Below are 24,566 nucleotides of genomic sequence, written 5' to 3'. Positions count from 1 at the left end.
GGTAATTAGAACCAAGTAGTATTAAATGACAAGAAAAAAAATTTGATGATGGAATATGGTGTGACCTTGAAGGGCACTTCTTAACTGAGAGCTTGAACATAAAATTGTTAAGTATTCATATTAGTGCACAGAAAGGCCTGATGCAGAAATTAAATTGGGAAATAAATTCTTTTTGAGGCTTTGTTTCCATCCACTGTAGATTGAAAGGCCAGCTATAAACTTGAGATCAGTGTCCAAATTTCCATCAGATTTGAGCATTCTTAGATCAACAGTGCTGGGAAGAGTTACATATTAGCTACCATCCGCTTCATCCACCCGTGTTTCTTCCTGCAGGAGAAGAGAGCCTAGGACACACAATTGATCATGCCTCTTTTTATCTTTAAGAACAGCTGTGATTGTGGTACTCTGTTAAAGCTCTGACTGACTCTCATCTTTGTATTCCTTGCAGTGGCTTGGGATACATCACTGGGTCAAGTGTGAAGCAGGTTGCTGGAGACTGGCACTGGGCGTTGCGGGTAAGCCACTCTTAATAACATCTTAATAACAGTTGCATCAGTTGATCACTGTTAGGAAGATTTCTATCATACGATTCCTCAACCTGTTGTTATATATAGAAGGTAAAGGATTGGAAATTACATCTATGGATATTAAGTGCATAGCAGATGTCTTCTCTAAGCAAATGGGAAAGGTATGTGATTTTAGCTCATTACACTTGTTTTTTTCCCTGCCTGGGAGCAAGAATTTTCCAATCACTTTATTATCAGTCAACCATGATTTCTTGATGGGGATGGGAAGACGAGGCATTGGCCTTAAATCAACTCCACAGTCTTTCAGTCCCCTGCTGTCAAGAAACTCCGAGAATGGCTTCCTGCTTTGAGGAAAAAACACTTTGTTCCAGTTTCCGCTTGTTTTTCTGCCCTGAGACAGTCGGTTTCCTTCTATTTTAACCTCTTGGGACCTTGATAAATGTGTTGAAAAGATAATACACTCCAATCACATATGCACAAACAGATCCTGCACACAAAGATGTCTTGAAAGAGCTGAGAGGAAGTGGCCCAGCAGAACTGTTTTCTGACCTTTGGCAATCTGGGTGGCATAAGCACCCGTGAGGTGCATTCTCTGGCCCTGGCACTTCATGAAGACAATGAATCTCATGAAGCTTAGGCCAACACCATTTATAACAGCAGGTGATGAAATACATGGGTTCCCATCTCAAGCAAATGTGCCCTTCTGTGACACAGACCATTCCCTCCCTGTCAGGCAAGGGTAAGCAAAACCAGGAAAATGACCGTGAACAGTTCATCTGCAGCTAGGAAAGTGGAGAGTAGTTTCCAGCTGTGAACCTGAAATGAAAAGTTTAATAGCCTACAGCTTCACGCCAAGAGGATGGCTACCTCATTCAGTAGCAGAAATACTTTAAGGGTAAAATTAACTTCTGAGCAGAGGCCAGCACAAGGAATCAGAAAACCCAAAGCTTGTCCTCTTGGTCAGTGGGTTTTAATGAGGTTGATACATTGGAGCGCTCTTGTGTTTCTCTCTGTAAAACCTGAATGATTAATTTGTGCAAAGAAATCCTCACTAGCATTTTTCTCTTCAGATGAAGTCTCCATAGTTATCCTGAGAAATCCAGGCTATCTGCAAGACTGTACCCCTTATGGGGTCATGATTTCCGCTATAAATGACACATTGATGCGTGATTCCCTGACTGTGCAAAATCGTGGGGCGTCTGACAAGCTGCGCACTTCTATGATGGTTGCTTTGGACAGCATTGCTCAGTTTTTGTAGTCAAACAGCACGTGTTGAAAGCTTCCAGACATCAGTGTAAAGCAGCCTCCATCCCTGTGGCAATTATTGTGCTCTTGCAAGATGTGAAAGATTCCCCTAGGTGATGCTTCCCTCTGTGATCTCCTGTGGTCTCCAAAGCCAGGAGAGGTCAGGAATAATCTATACTTCAGTGGGCTGAAGAAGACAGAAGGGCACGTTGGCAAGTGGCAGCTTTGTCTCTGGATCTAGCAGTAATGTTTCATTGGAGCATTACTGAGTATCAATGGATATTGTCCTGTTGGGGGATTAAGCCTTTAGATAAAAATCAAAGTGACTTTAAATTATATGGCCCTAGAAAATCCTAGCATTTCCATTTTTTTTTACCAGTGCTGTGTCTTGTGTTCAGTTGTAATAAGGATACTGTATCAGCCTTCATTTATCCCTGGATAAGGGATTTTCTTGACTTTCCAGCTCTGAAATATTTTTGCCTTCCCTTCCCTAGAAGAATTCTGGCTTTGTCGTCTTTGGACATGAAACACTGCTCTATGTGTAAAGGCCATTCTCAGGCTATTATTGGAAACTTTTTTTTTTTAACAGGAATTTATTTTTAAAATAGGATGTATAGAAGAGATGATAGTTCGGTGAAAATACATGTTTCTATTTTCTTAACGGAACTATTTTCCACTCTGACAATGACGGAATTTCAGTGTCAAAACAAGAATCATGTTTGTAGCTTGCAAAGCACTGTGGGATCTTTGTATTTTTGCCTAGTGATTGGGAGAAAGGATTGGAAACTGGGAAACCTAACCCTCAAATGTGTTGTTTTCCTATCTTCCAGCCTGAATTTTCAGTGTTTCTTGGTCTGTTGTACACTGAGGTAATCTGAGGAAGCTGCCCAAAAATGAGAAGCCATTGTGGGTTCGCTGGAAGAGGGATGCATGTCAAGCAAGGATTTTCAAAGCCAGCATGCTCCCTACATCCAGAAATCTTTCATCTGGCCTTCTTGCCTTTAAAAGGCTTCTGCACTCTCCCAGAAACTAGTTGGTCTCTTAGCCCAGCTGGGAGTAGGTTTCCAAAGAGTTAAACATCACTGAAGAACCATATTTAGATGAATCTTGGTACTTTAATAACACAAAGAAATGGACTGCCTTAATCAGAGTATTCTCAAAGCTGCGTGCTTCCAGAGTGAGATAAGAGAGTCCAGGGAATGACGGGGAGGAAGGAAAGGAACAGATGCCTCAGTGTGCTTACAGATCCTGGCTAGCTGTAAAGAATCGAGTTGCTGAAATGAAACTAATGTAATCTGCTTCTTAGTGACTAGTCCAAGCAAACCCTGCTGACTCCTGTGCTAATTCCCTGTTCCTTTCTTGCAGGTATCTCCACTCCTGGGAATGATAACAGGGACACTCATCTTGATATTTGTACCTGCTGCTAAAAGAGGAAATGTTGAACAACTTGGGGGACAGCTGAAGGCTCGGACCTCATGGCTAAGAGACATGAAAGCACTGATTAGAAAGTAAGAGCACTGTAGTAAAAAGCACGCTTTGCCTCTAATGCTTAATTGGAACATCCAATGGCCTGTTCTTCTTAGCACTGTGAGACTGGAAAGTGACAACTTGCAGGGAGTTGCAGGAAGCTTAGTCTGTGGACCTAGGAAAGAAAAGTTACATTTTCAGAAGTTATCGACTGCAGTGACAATGATGGATTCCAACTTTTGCTCTAACCTTTCCAAGATTGAGATCTAGGAAAGCATCTGCTTTGTTTGGCTCATACTTCAGACAAATCAAGGCTTTTGAAGTGTAGAAATTGCTGTGTTCCTCTATTAATTATTGTGCCACTGTTGTTCAGACACTTAGATCCTTTTTCTTCCTTGAAAGAGCTACTCCGCTGAGGGGAAAAAGAGAGTTAAATGACAGAGCAATTTAAGAGGAGAAAATACACAAAAGCTTGCACTACATGCCAAGTTTAACTATCTATGTTTATACAACCACATGTGACTGAATGCACAAGCACTGAATGTGTTTGGGTGCTTGTATATGTGCATAAAAGATCGCATGCTCACAAGTGTTTAAGCAGCTGTACTTGCTTCCAGAAAGCTTGCCTGTGAATGTGCAAATACTTGCACTTGTGAACTCAGTGTTACATTGGAATTCTGATGGGAAATTTGTGGTGTCCTTCATTTCTAGAACTGCTGGCTAGAATGCCTTCTTGGTATTGTCATCCAGTATCAAAGGACTATGAAAATTGATGATGGTTAATTTATCGATATTTCTATATTACTTATTTTGGTAGTTTACTCAAGTAGTAATCATATGGTGGCATGGACAGGGAGGGAGAAGTGAAACTTGTCATCCAGATTAACAGATGGTATTACAGTGAAAGCCCTGTAGATTGCACATCATGTCTTAGTGACTAAGTACGGATTGTCTTCTGAAATGATCCTATGAAAAATGGTCTCTATGAAGCACCTCTGAAGAAATAAGTACATTATTATCAATGGAGCATCATGTATGAAGAAATATTCCATGCCTCTTATTCTCCATTGCTTTGTACCTTGTATTGTCTCTGCCCTTTGGCAAAGGGAGGTGGCTGGTATGGGGAAAGCACTGGTTCCTGTCCTGGGGCTCCTGCTTTTTCACTTCTCCCACTAAACCTTCTCTTGGTTTTGCCTCTTGCGTCTCCACAGCCGCAGCTACGTGTTCTCATCGTTGGCCACCTCAGCTGTCTCCTTTGCCACAGGGGCGCTTGGCATGTGGATCCCTCTCTACCTTCACAGAGCACAGGTCGTGCAGAAGACAGCAGAGACCTGCAACTCACAGCCCTGCAGCACCAAAGATAGGTGAGATTCATACTCTGCTGATTTAAAGAGGGGGAAAAGGGGGTGGAGGCTTATTTACCAGAGGAAACAGGCAAGTCCCACAGAGTCAAGTTACTAGAATGTCTGTAATTTCCTCTAGGTCTTTGCAACAATGATAGGAAATGCTGGGATTGTAAACTAGGTTTTATTTCTCTTCTTCATTGCATGAAGTCAAACTGAGGGAGAAGCAATGACCTCAGCACTGTCTTAGTTCCCAGGCTATGGTGTAGAAGTAGAAAAGAGACTTTTGCCTTTGCCTTAGAGGATGTTTGGAGAGCTGAGAATTTGGTTTCTTAAGACCCATACTTATCTGTGATAGCAGCAGAATAAGCTGGCAGGTTGGGTAGCCACAGTGGTGGCTATAATTCAGAGGTTGGACTGGTTCCCCTAAAGGCTGCAGGGACTAACACTGAAGACTTTTGTTTCTGCATGAGAGAGGACTTCACTGTGTTTCATTGCTCTATATACTACTGTGTATGCTGAGTTTTGCTGAAGAATGGTGCAGAGATCTGGGACACTTTGGTCTGGAGTGCTTGATGTTATACAGTGGTTTGGTTTTTCAGTCCCAGTTATATAATATCACTTGCAGCACATAAGCTATGAAAAATAATTCATTGCTTTGTGCTTTACCGTGATGGCACAAAACATAAAATGCTAAAAAAGCATTTCTCCAGGTGAATAAAAGATAAGAAAAACTGCCTTTTGTCAGCTTTTTAGCTTGTGAGGGGAAAAATAACATTAGGAAAACCTTCTTGCTCTAGCTGACACAATCCCATCTCAAGTAAACTACTTAGTGGTTTGGAGTACCATCAACTAGAGAGCCCAGCAGGCAGTCTCAGTCTATTCTGCAAAAATGCAGTGAGCAGAAAATACAGCTCCAGTCTGAGTGCCCATCTGCTGTTTACAAAGAGAAGTTTTCCACTCCTGGATGACACCTATATTTTGAGCTGCCCTGAAGCTACTGTGGTGTAGCTGCCAAAGCCTCTGTAATACAAGTCCTGCACACACAATATGGAGAATCCTTGACAGCTCCTGGCTCTTTAAATTTAAATTAACACATTTCAAATGTTTAACCTAACAGCAAAAGAAGGCTTTTTTGAAGTGGTCTGAAAGGAGTTAGAAGGTCGAAGTATGTTGAAAGTCACTGGTAGAGTCTTGTTAGGTTTCGTTTCCCTTAAGCTTCCTAGTGCCTGTTCTGTCCATGATTTCCCCTTTCATGATCAATGTGCAGGTTTAATTAGTTTTGTGCATACATAATTAGCTGTACAATGCACTTCACGGGAAGCTCAGTTCCACACAAAGAAGCAGTATGAGGCCTTTGCACCTCTTTCCATGTTGATCAATGCCTGTGTACAAGGCTGAATTTGATATGCTGTGTTTTTCTTAATTGCAGGGGAAGAGTGCTAGAATCACAAGTACTCAGTGGGGGAGCTCATTTGTGTTATTTGAAATTTGCAAAGCCAATGTGCAGATTTCCATTAGTCAGTTTACCCTAATAATTTGTTCAAAGACCATGCCCATTTTTTGGAAAAACTCCAAAAAAACCCCTGTCTCTTTTTTTTTTCTTTTTTTTTTTTTTTTTTAATAGCTTGATCTTCGGAGCAATCACATGCTTCACTGGTTTCCTGGGTGTAATCACAGGGGCAGGGGCAACCAAATGGTGCCGGTTAAAAACCCAGCGAGCTGATCCTCTTGTCTGTGCTGTTGGCATGCTAGGATCAGCCATCTTCATCTGTCTGATCTTCGTTGCTGCCAAGAGCAGCATTGTGGGAGCCTATGTAAGTATAATCCTTTGCATACACCAGTCTCACTCTTACTGTCTCTACCAAACTCCTTAGAAGATTGTGAGATGTTGGTCTTGCTTTTCTGCTTCTGAATGTCCTTCATTTTGCCCCCTTGGCATTTTGGCACTATCTAGATGTGCCTGGAGGGAAAATGGTATCTCAGCTGCTTATCCCTGCTTACTAACTGTCGTCAGGATTCAGAGCTGGGGAGTTAGCACATGCATGGAAACCCACAGTTCCCTGCCTTTGGGTTGTTCTATCTGTACCTCTATCCATACCTCTATTGCTCTTGCCTCATGTCTTGGTACAGGAAAATTGGCTGCTTCCCTTGCAATAAGGATATTGTAGCTGCAGTGGTACCGAATTATAATTACAGTATAATTTGTCTGTGGGCATGTGTTTGGCTACCTATGAGTACCATTAATTTCCATAACTAGGTAGCTTGCTGCAGACCAATATTAATTACCATGTAATTTCAATTTGTTGTTATCTGTATTGCCATAGCACCTGGAAGTCCTAGTCATAGTCCAGGAACCCACAATACTTGATGCTGCACAAATGCAGATTAGAATACGGCTCCTCCCTGTATGTTTGTAATTGAAGTATGTAAAAAGACATCAGATAGATCCAGACAAATAGACTGAAGGGAAAAGGAAAAACTCAAGTATAATCATCTAGCCTCAGGCTAGAATCTTGCTTTCAGTAGAGAGTAGAAATCCAGTACACTGAAGAGGTCTCAGGTTCCTTTTCAATGTAATAGAGAGAAGCCTGGGACCTGGGAGTTTTTGAAGGGAAGGCATGAGGTGGTTGGAGTAGAGGGATAATTTCTGAAAGTCCACCCTTTGCTTCCACACAGCAGTGCACGCTCCACACAGCAAGGAGAGTTCATATACAGTTAACCAACCAACCAACCAATCTATGGCGGTTCCTCGTTCCTCTATATTTCTAGCACTAGCCTAGTCATGGTTGTTTTCTGAGTATTTCAATAGCTGTCATCGTTATGGGGACACACAGGAAGAAAGAGTGAAAGTTTAAAAACATTAAGACAGAACCTAGAATGCCTACTCTGGCTATCTAGAAAGTGTCAGAAGGAGATTCAGTCTTCTGGTTTGTGGCATGGTCTAGAACTAACCTTAGATTCAGCAGAAAAATGATCACCTCAGACAACCAGCAAGAGGGTGTTACTGGTTGGCGAAGCATTAACCCTCCTGTCATTGTCAGCCATCTCCGAGTGAAGAGACCTGTCACATCCCTCCACCTGCCCCTCCCCTCCACCTCTTTGGGCAGCCAGACCTGTGATTTTCTCCTGTCTCAGACCTGATGACAGACAGACATGTTCATTTGTGCTGTTTAGTCTCTTTATACGGAAAGTCCTCCCTTTCTAAGCTGGAAATACTGTTTTCAAAAATTTTGCAACAAATGGTGGTTATTGGTCTCATTTTCATCTTTTTTTCCTTAGGTTTTTTGGTTTGTTTTTTTTAATAGCCATATGACTATTCTGCATTATGTAAATATGTAAATATAGATGGTATTATTTAACCAGTCTTTGAAACAATTTATTTTGTTATGCATGAGCAGTAAATCTGATAAAGAGTCAATGATTTGCAAAGTAAGTTATATCTGCATATGGAGGGGGTACGAAGAATATAAGCCTATTTGCTGATGCTGTTAGGCTGAAGCATATATTTGTTGCAGGTAACACTGCCTCTCCGTAGCCCTAAATACACTCTCTCTGCTGCTGTGAACCTGATGCATAGGAAGCAGATTAAGAGTCCAGTTAATGTGCCAACTGGGGAATCAGAGATCTGACCTCTCTTTATAGATTCCACATGTGACAGTGGGCAAGTTGTTTAACTTTGTTTTGCCTCTGCAAAAATGAAGATTCTTAACTTACAAAGGGTCAGGGTAGCTTAGATCATTAGTGTTTGTAAATGACTTGGAGTTCGATGATCTGTGGCCAGGCCATCCACTATAAATTAATATAAACAGAAAACAGTGACACAACATCTGTTGCCGTTGCTGTTCCGTGTTACAGGTGCTAACCCAACTGAGAGAACAGGTCTGTGTTGGAGCTACCAATGTCTCATAACACAAGGTATTATCATGGTGGTGCTATATATCAGCTGAATTGACTTTTCAAGGCAAATTTCAAACACGAGCCCTTGTTTTTCCATGCCATTCAATGCTATTGCAATCTTACAGACTTCCAGAGTGTCTAATTCCCTTGTATTTCACTAGGAGACCTGTCTTGCAAGGTTGCATGGCGGAGCAGTTTCTCATTACTCTCTGTTTTAACTCTCATTGGTCCCAAATGAAGGAGAGACTGTTCTCTGACTCTGGAGTTGGAACACCTAGATATAGTGGACAGCATGATGGACTAGGTTACCTTCCTTATCTCAAAATCCATGGTAATAGCTTGTTCTGGAAAGAATGTGGTAAAATTTATGGGTGGTTTTTCTCATCTCTCATAGCTTCCTTGACAGCTGTCTCCTGGCTCTCATCCTGAAACAGCATCCTTGAGTTCTGTATGACTGTGAAAGGCAAGAGCAATGTTCTGGTCTGTTCCTCAACAGGGTGGTATTTGCAGACCTTCTGTGCTGTGACTGTCCTTAGCCCTCTCTCAGTGATCACACCATGCTAAAATTGGTTACTGGTTTTGGACCCCCCCATTGGCTCAGAGCCTTGAAATTATCGCTTGCAAGCATTTAGATGGGTCCCCATGAGATGGTGTTCTCTCACACTGAGCTGTGTTGCCGTCAGATCTCCACCTCCCTCCCTGCTCTAGTTATTAGTCGTGAGTTTTTAATGTCAACTGATACTGGCATGAGCTTAAATGAAGCGTTCAGCACTCCAGCAAGAATCAGCAGAGCCCTTGCTTTTTAATTTCTTGGCTTTTGGGGTTTTGTGTTTTGGGGTTTTTTTGAAAAGACCTGCATATCCATTAGCGTGATCACGTTGTCCCTTACAAGCTGTCAACTGTCTGCTCTCTTCTTCCCCTGAACATGCGTACTTTTTCTCCCCTGCTCAGTCCTGTCTTGCAGGTGGTTTTGGTCCCTGAGGACAGCTGCTATTCCAGTTCTGTAGCAGCCAGTCCTACCTGGAGAAGGCAGACAAATTTATTTTTTCCATCCAATCTTTACATACTAATCCAGTGAATTATTGGCAGTGGTAGAAGTGGCTGGAAAGGTGGAATAAAACAGCATTCTATATCACTTAGCTGCCCAGACACTTGTATTTCTATCTTTTACTGTCTTGCTTGGCTGTATAGTCCAATCAGTTTTGACTCTGGTTTCCTTGCAGCATGTGGATTTGTGCGTTGTAGTCCAGTGCCTTTTAGGTGCCACTCTTTCTGAAATATGTACTCTTTGAAATGCTGGTTTTCAAACCTGTCTCTTGAAACCCATTGGCTGTATGGCATCATTGTATCACACTACTCAGACATTTCAACAGCAGATTTTACACTAGCTTAAATCTCCAAATGACTGGAGAAGAGGGGCTTTGCTTTGCCTTCCTTTTGACACTGTTCCAAGTTATTGTTGTACCTCAATTCCAACATCTATTTCAATTCCTCAAAGACATTTTATGATCTTGCAGAAACAGCAAATCCCAGGGTAAAACTTTGCCATAGAACTTTTACAACACCCCAGTCTCAACTCCAGGGACTTCCTGTTGACATGATGTTGGTGACTTACCCACTTTTGAGGCATCGATGTTGCCCAACACTGAGATGGCGTTAGACTTGCTTCACATTCAAGAGTACATGTGGGAGTCTTACCCACCATTTCAGAGAGAAATACAAACAATGAAGATGTAGACAGGTATGCTCTTTGCAAATAGCCATGGAAGGAGTTTATAACTTGCTTAGATCTTGCTGGGAGAGCTGCTGGTGTGACCACTCTGAAACCTACTTTATTTATAATTTTTTGGTAATCAGAATTTTCTAACTGATCACATAAACAGAAAGACTTGAGGGGAACATAACTTCTATCGACTCATCACAGATGAGCAGCGGGACACCAAATGGAGATGGTGAGATATTATGCAACACAGCTGGATTCAGAAGAGGATATATCTGTAGAGCTGAAACCTCAGTGCAAAATGAGGCTTCCAATACTGTGTGAGGAGCCAAAACTGTGACCATTTCAGGAGCTATTGATCTGTTCTGGAGCCTGCCCTATTTGCAGTAAGCATCCCTAGAGTCTCTCCCCAGCAGAAATGCCACATATCCTCATATGCCCTTCGCAGCGGATGAACTCATTGTTATAAATCCCTATTAGCAGCTGAAGGACAGACTTTTTTTGTCAGTATCTTTTGTCCTACTTTTTTGATCTTGTTCCTCGTTTCCTTTTACCGGTATCCACATATTAAGCACGTATTTCATGGAAACCTATTGGGTGAAATACACATTCAACAATTCAAAGCTGGTGCGCTCTGAAGTTTGTAGCATTTCAGGGATTTATTTGTAGGACTCGTGCTGAATTCCTGCAGAAGGGGACAAGTTTTACTTGCTGCTTGTAACAATTCATATGTGTATTATGTGTATGTAATTCATACAACCTTAAGGCAAGCAGTTGCCTGTTCGCAATACTGTATAAACAGGCAGGGCATGTTAATGCCGTATTCAGAAGTGTGATTACATCTTTCCCAAGCTCAATTTAATCTATCCAGCCACAGAACCCCAGCAACAGCAGCTGCAAAGCTGCAGTAGGACAGATTTCAGAGCAGGTCCTGAGAGCCCACCTGGGGCTCTGGTATGCCCTTGCTACATGACACATGGCTTCAACTGCTGTCAGCACCTTGATTCATTGGGTCCGCGTTTCTTAGCTTGGCAGTTGTCATTTCCAGTGAGAGCCAAGTTCAGGGCAGACCAGTGCACAGTGGGAAAATGGAAAGAGGAGGTTTCCTAGCTGGCCAGCTGGGCCATAATGTCTGGCTCGGACACCATCATAGAGGAAGCAGAACCAGTCACAAAAAGAAGGGATAGGGAGGGAGAACTTGTGGGAAACAAAGATGATTTTAGAAACAAATAGAGGAAGCTTTCTGTAGGTCAATGCGTACGACATGCTAAATAAAGCAAACTATTCCTGGCAGTGAGTGACATGATGGTCTGAGGGGTTTAGGCAATCTCAACCGGTGTGTGGGAAAGACAATTGCGGTGGTCGCATCATGCCATAGCTGCCAATCTTGCAGTTCCTCCTCCCATCCCAAACTGCCCCTGTGTAAGCAACGGGGACCGGGGCAGTGGCCGCGACTGTCAGCCCGTTAAAGCTCACAAGAACACCACAAAATGACATCCATCCGAATGTTTCCTCAGAGCAAAGCGTACTGTGTATTTCTTGCCAGCTTTGTTTCATTAATGAACTGCAGCCTATTCAACATAACAAAAACTGAACATAAGGCAATTAAAAAGGGAATCTTGAATTACCAGAATCTAAATCTCCATGCCTGTTATCCCCAGCTACCAACAGGGATTACAGAAGTAATGTTTTCTCTCTAGATGCCACAAAAAGAAATGGGTTAGCTGGGCAAAAAGCAACCTTTTGCGGGGGGGGTTAACGGAGTTTTGCTTGCAGCCTTACTGGTGGGAAATGGGAGACCTGTTTTTTCCAATTCTGGTTATTTAAGTAGCTTTTCGTCTATGTGTTCTGGTCTTCATAATACACAAAGGAAGAGGGAAATGTGTGTGTGGAAGATTTTCTATCCTTTTTTTTTCATCCTGTTGAACCTACATTTCTTTGCTAAATTGTTAACATACAGTATAAAAGCAATTGAAATATGAATAAAAATCTTTTTGATGGAGACAGTGTTCCTCTTGAAGCCATGTCACACTTGCTCCATTGGACTCAGTTTGATGAACATGTAGTGATGAGGCCAGGTTAAACTTGTTTCTCCTCTTGATCATTTCCAGTTCTTCAACTGCTATAACTGTTTGTAGAACCATTTAGTGAACCGCACCAGAGAAATTATTTGGGTTAAAAATAAGCAAAACAAGCCTGTCTTCCCCTACTTCCCCCCAACAAAAGATTCTTTGCCCCATCTCAGTTTCCTGCTCTGAATCCTTGCTTGGCCCCAATGTACCAGCACAGCTGAGAAGGCAGTATGAGATGGGAGTAAGTGAGGAGGGAGTGCCAGAGGTGGAAAGGATATGTGGTGGCTGTTCATACCACACCACCACAAAAAGAAGCTCTCATCCCACTACATACACAGGGCTTTTAATGTATCTTGTTGACCATCTCCACAAAGTCAAGACTAAGATTTCACCGTAAGACACTGTTGTTGCAAACCCCATGCTTAAGTCCTGTCTTGACCGTATGTAGATATTACTAATGTAATGCCTGGGTTGTTATAGTGCCTAGACCTATGCCCCGCTCAAAAAGGACAGCAGTATGCTATCGGGGAGGGATCTTGCACATAGTGGGTAGAGAACCTCATCTGGTTTGCTGCAGTGCTTAACACGTAACTTGATTCCTAGTGATGAAAATGACTGTTTTGGGGAGTTATGGCCTTCTTGCCTTTTCTAACTGGCTTTTTGGAACAGAATGATGCAAGTATGGAAGCTCAGGGCTGTCTCTTCTTGCTGGTTTCTCATGTTCTTCTGTAACCAAATGTGTCAGCCTTCTCTTTAGCTGCTCTGTAGATCATAAACAGTTTACACTAATGCAGTTGCAGGCCAACCCTCTAGAGCTCTCATAAAAGTATATAAATGGTTTTCTAATATTCAGGATAAACCACAACAGTAACAAGGAGTGTGTTGTGTAGGTTTGAGACAAATAAGCAACAAAGGAAAGTTTGTGACAGGTTATTTTTCCTTTGAATGTCGAATGAATAAATATTCTCCTTTTTGTGTGTTTTGTTACAACAGATTTGCATTTTTATCGGAGAAACTCTTCTGTTTTCAAACTGGGCTATCACAGCAGACATACTAATGGTGAGTGTACTTTGGAGCAGCATCTTTCTTTTCTGGTGGCCAGAGCAGTTTGTCAGCTTGCAAGAACAACCTGAAGTTCACAATTTCTTCCAAATGCCTAGCCTCTACTTCAGCCTATTCTTTTTTTTTTTTTTTTTTACTTTGCTGAAAAGGAAAGTGAGAGAGAGAGAGAAAAAAAAAAAGATTCCTCTTGTCCTTTGTTCTGAGCACTAGGGAGCGGAGATGTCCAGAAAGGGCACCATTACTGAATTCAAATAGTTTCCCCAAATTTTAAGTATTAGCACAAAACCTCACATGCAATGAAATCAGCCAACATTTCCTAATAGTCAGCACATTAGTGGATTTTGTTATCAATAACTCAGCTTTGTTCTGCAATAGGAAATCCTTCCCTCCCTCCCTCCTCTGACCACAAAGGCAGCCATCTACCTCTCTCTTTGGCTGAACTCCAGCAAACCTACCATTCAACACATACACAATAGAAAACCACCTCTGGGAGAGGAGAGAGGAAAAGAAAGTATAAAGAATTTTTGGACTATGTCCACCTTGTCCAAGAGGAAGCTGTCAGGGACTTTTCACCTTATGTCCTTCATTTTCTATTCTTTCTCCACTGTAGAGCTTTTTAAGTCTTTCAAATCAGCAAGCTGACCTCAGCAACTAGATTTTCATATGAAATAATCTGGACATTTGTTAGAGAGCCTTGCATGTTTTTTAGATGCTTCCATCAGAGATGTACAGAGCTTATGAAAGATACTGTATGTTGAAGTCCCATTGTGAGCAAGGTTACTTGTTGCTTATTGTATGAAAAAGAAACTAAGGCACAGAACCATTATGGGACTTGCCCGAGGTCTTTTGGCAGCTTGTTGGCAGAACTAAAAATATAATTGGTCTGGCATCAGTAGAAAACTCCCTTGACTTGTATTGCTTGTGCAAACATCAACGAGAAAATAATCTGGCTCAATATTCCTAGATGTAAAGATAATGGTGTTGATATATTGATTCAGCAAAGAACTTCAAGCTTCTGCTTAAGTTCTGTTTATGATTTAAGTTCAAGGTTGTGTTTATTTTTTAAGATAGCTCTGTAGTTGCCGTAACTGCATTGCCTGATGAACTTTCAATCTTTAACTCATTTGTGCAGAGAACGCTTTGGGAGGTGGGGTGGTTAATTCCACTTCTCTCAGATATGAATAAAGCACAGAGAAACAAAGGTTATCAGTGTACTTCGGTAGCATTAGATAGCTTTTAATTACCGAGGTTCATTCCTCCTACCAGTTTAGCTTTAGTGTGATAAGCTCTGCAGGTGCTGAACAGGTGGTTACACTGCACTTACATGCATTTTGCAGCTTGTACTGAGTTCAAGGGTGCCGTGGCCGTTCGTTTAGTGGTATCTCAACACTTTGACAGATGTGCAGTCTACAGACAGCTGTGTTGAGGAAGAAATTATAGTACAATATTTGTAGTTGCTCGTTACTGCCTCCTGCCAGAGCTTCCTGTCGCATCCTGCCTTTGGCTGTGATGTTCCCAAGTGCTCCCAACTCTCTCTGGTCAGAATTAGCTGATGGGCTTAAATAGCAGATCTTTTATATCCTCACTAGCATTGGCTGAAACAGGTAAGAGCTTGGCCGTGGAGCACATCTGCAGTGAACAGCAGTGACTCTCAAAGAGCAGCTGAGGTAGTCATCTCTGCTGCCAACACAATGCAGCTGGAGGGAGGGTATTTGCTGGACATGGTCAAGGTCCTTCAGAAAATCTGTGCGAGAGAGAGAGCTGAAGCTTGACATACTCAAGCTAACCCCAAAAGACGTTTTTCAACCCAACTACTTAGTTATATCAAGTGTACTAAGGATGCCATCATTGTCCCATTTCAATTACTGAGATTTTTTGTGTTGATTTCAATGTGACTTAAGTATCCTGTAGATTTTTAATAGCTTTTGTAGGGTTTGCCATCTGTATTACCAGCATCCTATAGTCAGTTGCATTTTGTAGGGATGCATTTGCAGTTATTCACGTTGCTTTAGTGCAAAAGAACTCCATAAGAAATGATTGGAAACATTTGGAAATAATTTCTTAGTTCCAATTTCCAAAACATGGGAAAGAAACGAAAGCCATGTTAAAAATTGGATTTTGTAATTGATGCCAACTCTTAAGCTAGCTGTTTTCTTGTCTGTTTAGAAAAATGAACTGAGTGTCATATATAATGCCCAGCTTAATGTATTATCAGCACAAGTAGACTTGTAAAAGTGCTGTACAAATAAATGTAAACATCCACTTGGATCAATGCAAGTCTATCAACAGATGGTCTGAGGTGCATTCATGTTACACAAGGGGTTTGAGAGGATGTTTAGTCAGACAATAGGTGAGAGACAGGGCTATAACCATGTTTGACAGACAGCTTTATAAGAAGTCCTAACCAGAGAAAGGTGTGGATAAGCTTTAGCGAGATGCACTTTACATGTTTGGCAAATTAATTTCTACTGATTACTATTTATTTGGTGTAATCAGAAGTGTGTCTGTTCTTGCCTGAGGCTGGTAAGGAGTTTAAAAGCATTATTAGAGTAAGCTTAACAACACTTTCATCATATACATAAATATTATCCTGTTTTCATGGATAAAAAGCTCTCAAATCTGGCTAAACACTATTCCTACTGATTTCATTATGCCAGAAGTGAGGCTTTTTGGAAACTACTTCCCAAATGATTTATCATAGCTCTTCCAAGATTTACAGATCTCATGGCTGCCTAAGAGCCCTATCAGGCAAGTTGGTAAGCATTTTCAGAGGTTTTGCAAGTTTAATTTCTTTGGCAAAACAAGGATGTTTGCTTATTATCTTCAAATTTAATTGTTGGCTCTTCATAGCTTCGTGCTTCCATTGCATCTACTGTTCTTGCCAGTGTAACGGTCGGTGTGCAGCTCCTCAAATTGTCTGCAGTAAAAGGTGCTGAGTGCTAGGTTTGATAAACTGTCAGCACTGCAGAATGTACTGCACTGCCTGAGATTTTGAAAGGCTGATATTTTTTCCAAATGCAAATTTGTACAAAACAGGCCTTATTCTCCTGAGCACAACTCCAAATCTCCTCCCAAGCACATGCTCAGATGGTGCTTAGGGAAGAGGGGAATGTTTCTGATGGAGCATGCTAATTATGAAACAGATTTTATCAGCCATCTTTGCAAATTGGCCTCAAAATTACCAGAACCCCAAAGCAGCATTAAAACTGCCTTGTAACAGCAGTAATGAATGAGCTTCAGTGCAGCAGGCAAGTGTGTAACGTTCTGAGACATGCTGAGTGCTTGGGACTTTGTGGAATCTGGTCCTAATAGTGGGGGTTTTCCTCCATAGCATATCTCACTCAGAAATAAAGATGTTGGACAGAGGCTTGGTGGCATTTCTGTGTAAGAGCCAGCAGGAAATTTAAAGGGCCTCAGCTATTGTGATCACAGTCTGTTTAGGTCTTTGCTGAGAAAAGCCATCCTCCAGTTAATGCAGAGTCATGACAGTCATGCAAAAAAATGCTCTGCATATTTCTTTTTTCTTTTAAAACATTAGTTCTTTTTAAATGGTCATGAGCTGCCTTGGAGGAGCTGCTTTAATGTTTTGCTGTAGAGTCAAAGTCTTTTAGGCTTGAAACAGTCATAGACTGGTGCTCAGCTGTGCTATAGGCATGGAGGAATGTTGCTTTTGTTCTGATTAGGTTCCTTACGAATAAAAAACAATTATTTATGTAGTATAAAATACTGCCTTATTTTTACAGCCGAAGATAAACAGTGTTTCTGGAAGTTCTCATTGTTGCTTGTCTCAGTGTGCCTGCACACATCAGTAATCTGAGTGCTGTGGTTTAGATTTAAGGCAGGGTGAGGAGTGCCTTTGAATGAAGGTACACAGCCCACTTCAAACAGTTGAGCACAGCCCCGACCAGGAAGGATGGGCCAAGGGGCATCTCGGCAGTTCTGTGGGCCAAGGGCTGCAGATGGATGTGTACTGCTCCATGTTGTGCTGTCATCTGGAGACCAGGTCAGCCACCTTTTACTTCATTTAAAAGTGTTTTTTTTTAGACAGCGTCCGCCTAGGTCGAGTGAAGGGTCTCTCTGAGGCTGGTTTCTCTGGATCACAGCCTTTGCCTCTTCCAAGCAGTAGTTACAGCAGGGACACCTGGACTATTTCCAGGCTCTGTCAGTGGCTAGAACAGGGTTAGCACGTGTTTTCTTTGCCTTTGGTGCTGAAAGAGGCCAATATGCATTGTCGTGAAGATTACTGTCTGACCCAGAAAGGGTAGCAAAGTGTTTTAGAGTTTTCTGTCAAAGATTAGACATAAACATCAGAACTTACCTCTTTGGCACATGCTCTTTTACTGGGAGAAGGGTGATCTCTCCTTGGCTTTCCTGGTTAATTTATAGCAGACCAACTCATTCTGCTGGTTTCGCTACAGGAAGGGGATGTCAGCAGTAAACCATGGCCTTTCTGAACCTCTATTTAAAGAGCAGAGGTTTGCCAAAGCTGCTTGGTCAGCCCTCCTGCCCATCCTCTGTGCTGTGCTGTGTTCTGCCTCTGAACCTGGAGTCAGAGATGAGCCAGGACGATCCCACGGACTTCCACCCCGGCTGCTGTGGCTCTCCCACCTCCAGTTTCTGTGGGATGTTCAAACCAGACCATGTATGGTTTGAATTTAGGTCTATTTTAGTATCAAAATGGCCATTTAAAGCTGTAATTTACTGCTGTCTTCCTAGAACAGTAGATAATGTTTGCTCCCAACTACTTCCTTTCCATCAGAATAAAATGCTTTTCAAGTAGGGATAGGGTGGAGTATTTTTTGGTGTTTTGGAGATGCTGGTTTAAGCCTTTTTTTCTTTCAATATCTTCTTAGAGGAGAGAGGAAAAATCTCATGTTCATTTGCTTGCCACATGTTGGGTTTTTGGTTTGGGGGATGGGGGTGTTTGTCACTTGAATTCCAGACTAAATTTACCAAGTTTTGGCACTTTATAGTGCCAAACCATATTGATGATTTCAACCATCAATAACTTCTTTAGCTAGGCAAACTGAAAACTTGCTGGAAATTTTATTGCTACTTGCAAAACTATATGTATGCATAATACAGATATACATGCAAAATTATGTCTTCATATATGTGTGTGTATTCATGTGTATAAATACATATATATGTACACACACATATGATGCAGGTATCATTCAAATTTCTTTCTCCAGTTGGCACCAATTCACTGCCGCTCCCTGAAAATGATAAGTTTTTAATAAATTTGCCACTTCCTTTGTCATTTTGCTGAGAAAATGGATAGAACATAGAGTCAGGCAGACTTTCTTCCCCAGATTTGTTAACATAAACCTTATAGAAAGAAAAATATTTTAATGTAAGTTTAAAATTCCCATTTCACAGATATACACAACTCTGGACTCTTGGGTTAGGTGGAATTTGACTTTATATTCTCAGATGCCCTTTCTCAAACGGCTCTTGCAGAATGCTTCTCCATTGCACCTGTGTGAACTAGGGCCAGGTGGGAAGAAGAACAATCCCCCTTTTTTTTTTTTTTTTTTTTTTTCCTTCTGTCTGATCTATCCAGGTTGCACCCATTACCCTGCATCTTTGGGGAATGGTAATGAATTGTGTGGCTCTCCTACGGTTTTACAGTGTGACCTTCAGTATGTTTCTGTGTCTCTAATAAAGTCTAGACCTTATTTTCCTCTTGGGATTTCCGTGAGCCTTCAAGTCTGATTTGAGCTCCTGGATGCAAAAGGAGGACACTGTCTAACAGCTGCAGCCAGGTGGCTGCTGTGGATCTGATCAGCTTTTGGTTTTCTGTTGCACAACAGGAGTTTAACAGGGTACCCATTTAATATGTGGCATCAAAGTGCATTAGCAGTGTGCATTTGCAGCTTTGTCAAACCAGTAATGAAAGAACTGGCAGGTCATTCTGAAAGCACGTGGTAAAACCCTAAGGAGAAGCATTTAACCTAATTTTACCCACCGTTCCTAATTGTCTCTGCCTGGAATGAGATGATCATTATAAACAGGCATCAGTTTCTTCTAGTGTGGATTTTCTCAGTGCTGTTTCTTTTCTTTCCTTTTTTAATGGCTAACTCGTTCCACTACAGACAGGGCAACTCTCCTTCCCTAAGAGGAAGTGTTAAAGCACTGAAGCAGTGCTTCAGATCCTGTGCCCTGAGATATGTCACTGTTGAGCAGTGAGTTCTCTCTACCTCAGTCAGCTAAGGTAAATTGATCTCTGTGTATCTCTACCTGGGGATGTGCCAGTCCTGAAATGTCTCATTTAATTAATAAATGACTTCAGGAAAGGATTGCAAGAATAAGTTGAAGTCTGGGAAGGCATGCCTTCTAAAGAAAGACTAAAGGCAGCCCATCAGAGAGAAAGGGGACAAGTAAAAGGGATCATGGTCTACAAAGAGCTAAACAAGAGAGTCATTTCTGGCAAGGTAGATAGCTCTTCAGAGCAACAGAAAAAGGCAGAACAAGATTCAGTGCTCAGAAGTGGAAACAAAGCTCACTTGGATTTAGAGACCTATTGAATTCCTCATTACTTACAGCCTTTAAATCAAGACAGGATCAATTTATAAACCAGGATATGTGGACTTGATGCAGATGTTCTTTGCCAGCTTCTTTCACAAGTTTTATGCAAGAGACAACTACTTTTTTCTGTTCCTGAAAGTGTGTTATAAAATTAAGGTCATTCCACAGGATGGGGTTTGTTTGTTGGTTTTTTTCTTTTTTTAATCTTTCATCCCCTTCCATGGTTAGGGCTCTGTTTTGTGTGAGCTCTGGTCCCTTAGTGGGGAAGTAATTTGTGTTTTCCACTGATCTTGTGTAGTCAGACTGATTCTGCATGACCTGGCCAAGGGCGTCATGTCATATTAGAGGAGTGGAGACCAAACTACAATATCTTGGCTATGGAAAATTTTCCTAATGTGTCTTTGTCACTTTTCACAAGTGGAATCGCAGATTTTTGAGAAAAATCTAAAGTGGCTCAAGATGGAGCGGGAGGGGAGAATGTGTGTCCTTTCATACTGATGTGAATTGCTTATGATTTAGGAAATAAAATGAGACCTTTATTAGGGAAAAAACACAATATCCCACATTACAGCAAAGTCCTTGTTTGGGGAAGGCTGGTGGTGCTGAGCAGGTTATGTGCTGCAGGCAACCTCGAACTTCACTCTCCCCATCAGTGAAGCAAAATACAGGCTGAGGAGCAATAGCAAAGTGTCTTGTGGGCAAAGCTGTTAGTCAAACTCATGCATTGAGTGCTGCTAAGAGGAGTGCAGACCCAACAGAGTTTCCTTCCCTCGATACCTGCCATCAGGAGTATTAGAAAGCAGGAAGGGGAGCTGAGCTCCCCAGTTGCTTGAGCCACCTGTGGACACTGGATAATGGCTGTGTCTGCCACCAACATCTGGGGGAGCTTGTTTGCTTTATCCTGACCTGGGTATAAACCGAGCAATACAAGACAGCTGGACAGGTTTTTACTTCAGTTTCCTTATGTATTTTTTTTTCTTTCCCCTTCTCCTTTGCAGTATGTGGTCATTCCAACACGCCGTGCAACCGCAGTGGCCTTGCAGAGTTTCACTTCACACCTCCTGGGAGATGCTGGCAGTCCTTATCTGATTGGATTTGTAAGTGCTCACAGCAGGTTTTGGCAGGGTTGCGTGCCCACGTTTGTTTTTGTTTACTAACTGCTTATCTAAAATGCCAAGTTAAACCATGCTAGGGAAGGAAGGCCTGAATTTTTCAGCAGAATGGGAAGCGGTGCAGTACAATGCAACTTTTTTACGTGCTTATGTTATCGGTGGTTTACAATTCAAACCTGGAAGGACCGCTTGGGCACGAGAAGTGAGCTTCTGAATCTTTTTAGCCTCAGGCATTTGTAAAGCTTATAGACAGCTCTGCAAAGGGAGCGTGGTTGCTTCTGTGGTGTGGACATAGGTCCATTAGAAAATAGATTGGAACAGAGTCATGTGTGTGTGTTTAACTGTTAATCTGGTCTCATAAACCAAGTATCTGTTTATGGCTAGCAACATGCAGCTGTTCTGACCTGCTAATATTTTGAACCTGTTTTGTATGATAATAAATGATGGTGTAAAATCCATGGCGGGATGGGTGTGTATATTTTGGGGGTTTTATTAGTATTCCTTTCTGGTGTGTATGCTTTGGTTTTGTATTAGTAGTATTCCTTTCTATTGCTGCTGCAGTTGTTGGCCTTGGTGTGACTGAAGATCTCCCTTATTATGCCACCATTATCCTAGTACAGAGCAAAACAAAAGACCCTGCTCCAAAAGCTGACAGAGAACATTCACAGTTGAAACTATAAGGCCTGAGAAATTTAACGAGGAAAAGAAATCTAGATATACTGGGGTAATTTCTTTCCCTTGCACACTTCTGTGGAGTTTGATGCATTGAGTTTCAGAGAACATAGATCATCATTTATAAAATATAGTAGCTTCCATGTAAAGCCTTAAGTGGTACTGCTCATGTTGTGTTGAAGGCGCTACAGTTTTCCAGTGATGTAACTGGGATCTTCGCTAGTCCTGTCACCTGAGAGACAGAACTTTGATGTGCTCTTCCAGCCCAGTACTGCTGTGTGACACAGCTGCTGGGTGGACCTTTTTTTTTTTTTTTTAAACCCATCATTTCTCACCTATTCATCCTGTAGATACTGGTGTGTGTATCTGTACATATTTATTTTTATATATATATATTTAAATATATGTAAACATTTACTCTTGAATGCCAGCTCCCCAAAATGATACAGTTGTTCTGTAGCCCTCTGAAGCATACATGAAGAGACAGATACAGCTAAGGCTGAATGGACCAAAGAAATGAGAAATGTCTCAAGAGAATAAATATGTAAAATTTGGCTTGCTCTTTATTTAATTCAATGTTCTAGGCACCCAGGGAGAAATGATCTTACTTTAGAAATTATTTGAAAGTGGCAAGAACAAAGGAATAACTGGAAGAGACTGCTTTGTGCAGGGCAGGCAACATGGGGAATGTCAAGTAGGTGAATGAAATAAGCAGGCCAGCGTGCTTTGAAGACGGGCACCAGCGATGAGAGGCAGGGTCTGAGATGCAGACGAGGCTGTCTCAGGTGACTCTGCTACATGTTCATTCTTTTTCTTACATAAGAGGGATGTCTGGGAGGAATGGTGAGGACCCTGAATGATTGCAATTAATCTTGAAAGTTGCCTAGGGCTTTTCAGTGTCACAGATTAAAAAAAAGGACTTTGCTTGTAGAAATAATGTGCCTTGCCCTTCTGGTATTCAGAGATCAAGCAAGTTGTGAGTTACTTAAGGATGCCTGCCTGAAATATGCTTAACCCCAATTTAATAGCTGCCTTAGGCTTTCTTTAGACTGGGAAAATATTAATTAGGATTTTGAATTACTCTTTTCTAATGCGGTACTTGTTGGGCAGTTCTCATTTGGGAGGAGACTGCTCAAGTACAAGGCTCTGTGGCAGGAGAGCAGGAGTGAAGCATTCATGTCACGGAAGGCACCAGCACCCATTTCTGTAGCCTCTGGACTGGCTTGGCTGACTTATGCTCTCTGTGCTACAATGACTGAAAGGTCAACTGCAGCTTTCACGTAACACCGAAAAACAAATACTATGTAAAGTGAAAGGACAAACAGCCAACTTCTCTACCAGAGCTAAGACAAGCAGTCAACTTGATTGTTAAAAACTGCAGGTGTTTGTCATTAGAATTGTCCAGCCGCGTTGTAGGATGAAGACCTTCACGCAGGATTGAAATCTCACTTGGGCAGGTTACCAAAGTGGCTTGGATTATGACTAGGAATTTCAAGGCAGTCTACGGCAGCTGGGCAACCTGCTCCTGTTGGCTTTAAGATAAATTTGGGAACCCATGTCCCATAGTCCTTCTGTGAATCCCCAGCCCGAGGACATCAATTCACGCTGCTGTTACTCCAGAGTTACCTGGAAGAAGACCAAGAGCAGAGTGTATGTCTTGAAAGAGAGAGGCAGAAGGCAGGATAAATCAAATGAACTGCAGTAACAGGCATGCTCAGAATCAGTGAAACTCAGCCTCCTGATCACTCAGGGTTCATCTGAGATCCTGAAGATCTACCATTTCTTCTGACTGCTTACAAAATCTGCCTGAAGCTCCCTCACTAAATGAGCAGTGTTTTGATCAAACATGGCTGGAATCCTACATAGTTTTGGCGAGTTCATAGTGAGATTCCCTCTAGCAGGGCTCTTAATAAAGAATCAGATACCTGTGTCCTTGTAGGACTAAGCTGTTGCAAGCAGTTGTCTGCTGGATACCAATAAATGTTGTATTGATCTTATAATCCTCATGTGGAACGTAGAAGGTACTTAACAGCTGCAGCCTCATGTGTGCGATTGCTCCCTTGCTCTGTGCTGTGCCATGAGAGTTGAAGGTCAGACTCAGTTTTTTCTGTAATCTCCCCCAGTTCCAAATCTTGCAATGCAGTTCCTTAGTCACCCAAAGCACCAAATATATGTTAGTATTTAAAAGCTAAGTGGAAGGAAGCATATATGTATGGTTATTTTTCATGTCTCTTTAAATATTGACAACTTTTATTATGGTAAAAAGGCTTAAGACTGACTTACAAAGAAGTTATGCAAATGTCATTTTAGGGTGGCAGCTGTAATTTGCGTAAGGTTTTACTACCTGCCAAGCACTGAGATCAATTACAGTAAATCAGTGCTGCCTATTCATTCACAAATAAGAACAGGCATTGCTGCAGTATTTCATCAGATGAGACAGTTTTTATTCCTAGGTAACTGTAGGTTTTTCAGGACCTTTGTGATAACCTGCAGAGTTTAAATAATTCCTGTTTAACAACTTGGAGTATAACTCCATGTTTTGTTCTTGAGGTAGTCAGTGAGAAATTTCACCTGTTTGGTGCATTACACCCAAATATCTCTAGTATTTTTCCATCTTTGAAAGGTCCCACTATGCAGACACGGTTGCTGAAGCACAGAACAGTTAAAAGAAATACCCCAAATCCCACCACTCATGCTGAGTATCAGGTAAAGGTCTTCTAACTGTTCTTCCTGTGCCCTAATACCTAGACAGCATTTCAGACTCAGAAGAGCTGAGTGGAGGTAGCTAGTAGCAGAATGTGAGATACAGTTAACTCTTCTCAGGCTGCATCATACCTCCAGCTCTTTGTATTATTAATTCTGGTTATATCTTTGTTGCCCTTTGAAATTAAGTAATTGTAGAATTGCCAGTGAGT

The 24,566-nt window shown here is 41.7% G+C and overlaps 1 protein-coding gene across 1 annotated transcript in view; it reads left to right on the top strand.

The window, feature by feature from the left end:
* Nucleotides 1-24,566, top strand: part of SPNS2 (spinster homolog 2 (Drosophila)) — an 85,196-nt gene that overhangs the window by 52,071 nt on the left and 8,559 nt on the right. The window contains exons 5-10 of the mRNA XM_010573897.1: nucleotides 449-515; nucleotides 3,138-3,280; nucleotides 4,451-4,603; nucleotides 6,210-6,399; nucleotides 13,268-13,333; nucleotides 20,866-20,964. Of these exons, the coding sequence (XP_010572199.1) occupies nucleotides 449-515; nucleotides 3,138-3,280; nucleotides 4,451-4,603; nucleotides 6,210-6,399; nucleotides 13,268-13,333; nucleotides 20,866-20,964 (718 nt within the window). The remainder of the gene's footprint in view (nucleotides 1-448; nucleotides 516-3,137; nucleotides 3,281-4,450; nucleotides 4,604-6,209; nucleotides 6,400-13,267; nucleotides 13,334-20,865; nucleotides 20,965-24,566) is intronic.

This window comes from Haliaeetus leucocephalus, unplaced genomic scaffold (genome assembly GCF_000737465.1).
Source record: "Haliaeetus leucocephalus isolate CR32 unplaced genomic scaffold, Haliaeetus_leucocephalus-4.0 Scaffold395, whole genome shotgun sequence".
Taxonomy (NCBI): Eukaryota; Metazoa; Chordata; class Aves; order Accipitriformes; family Accipitridae; genus Haliaeetus; species Haliaeetus leucocephalus.
Note: the sequence above shows the minus strand (reverse complement) of the source record. Positions and strands in the feature narration are given on the sequence as shown.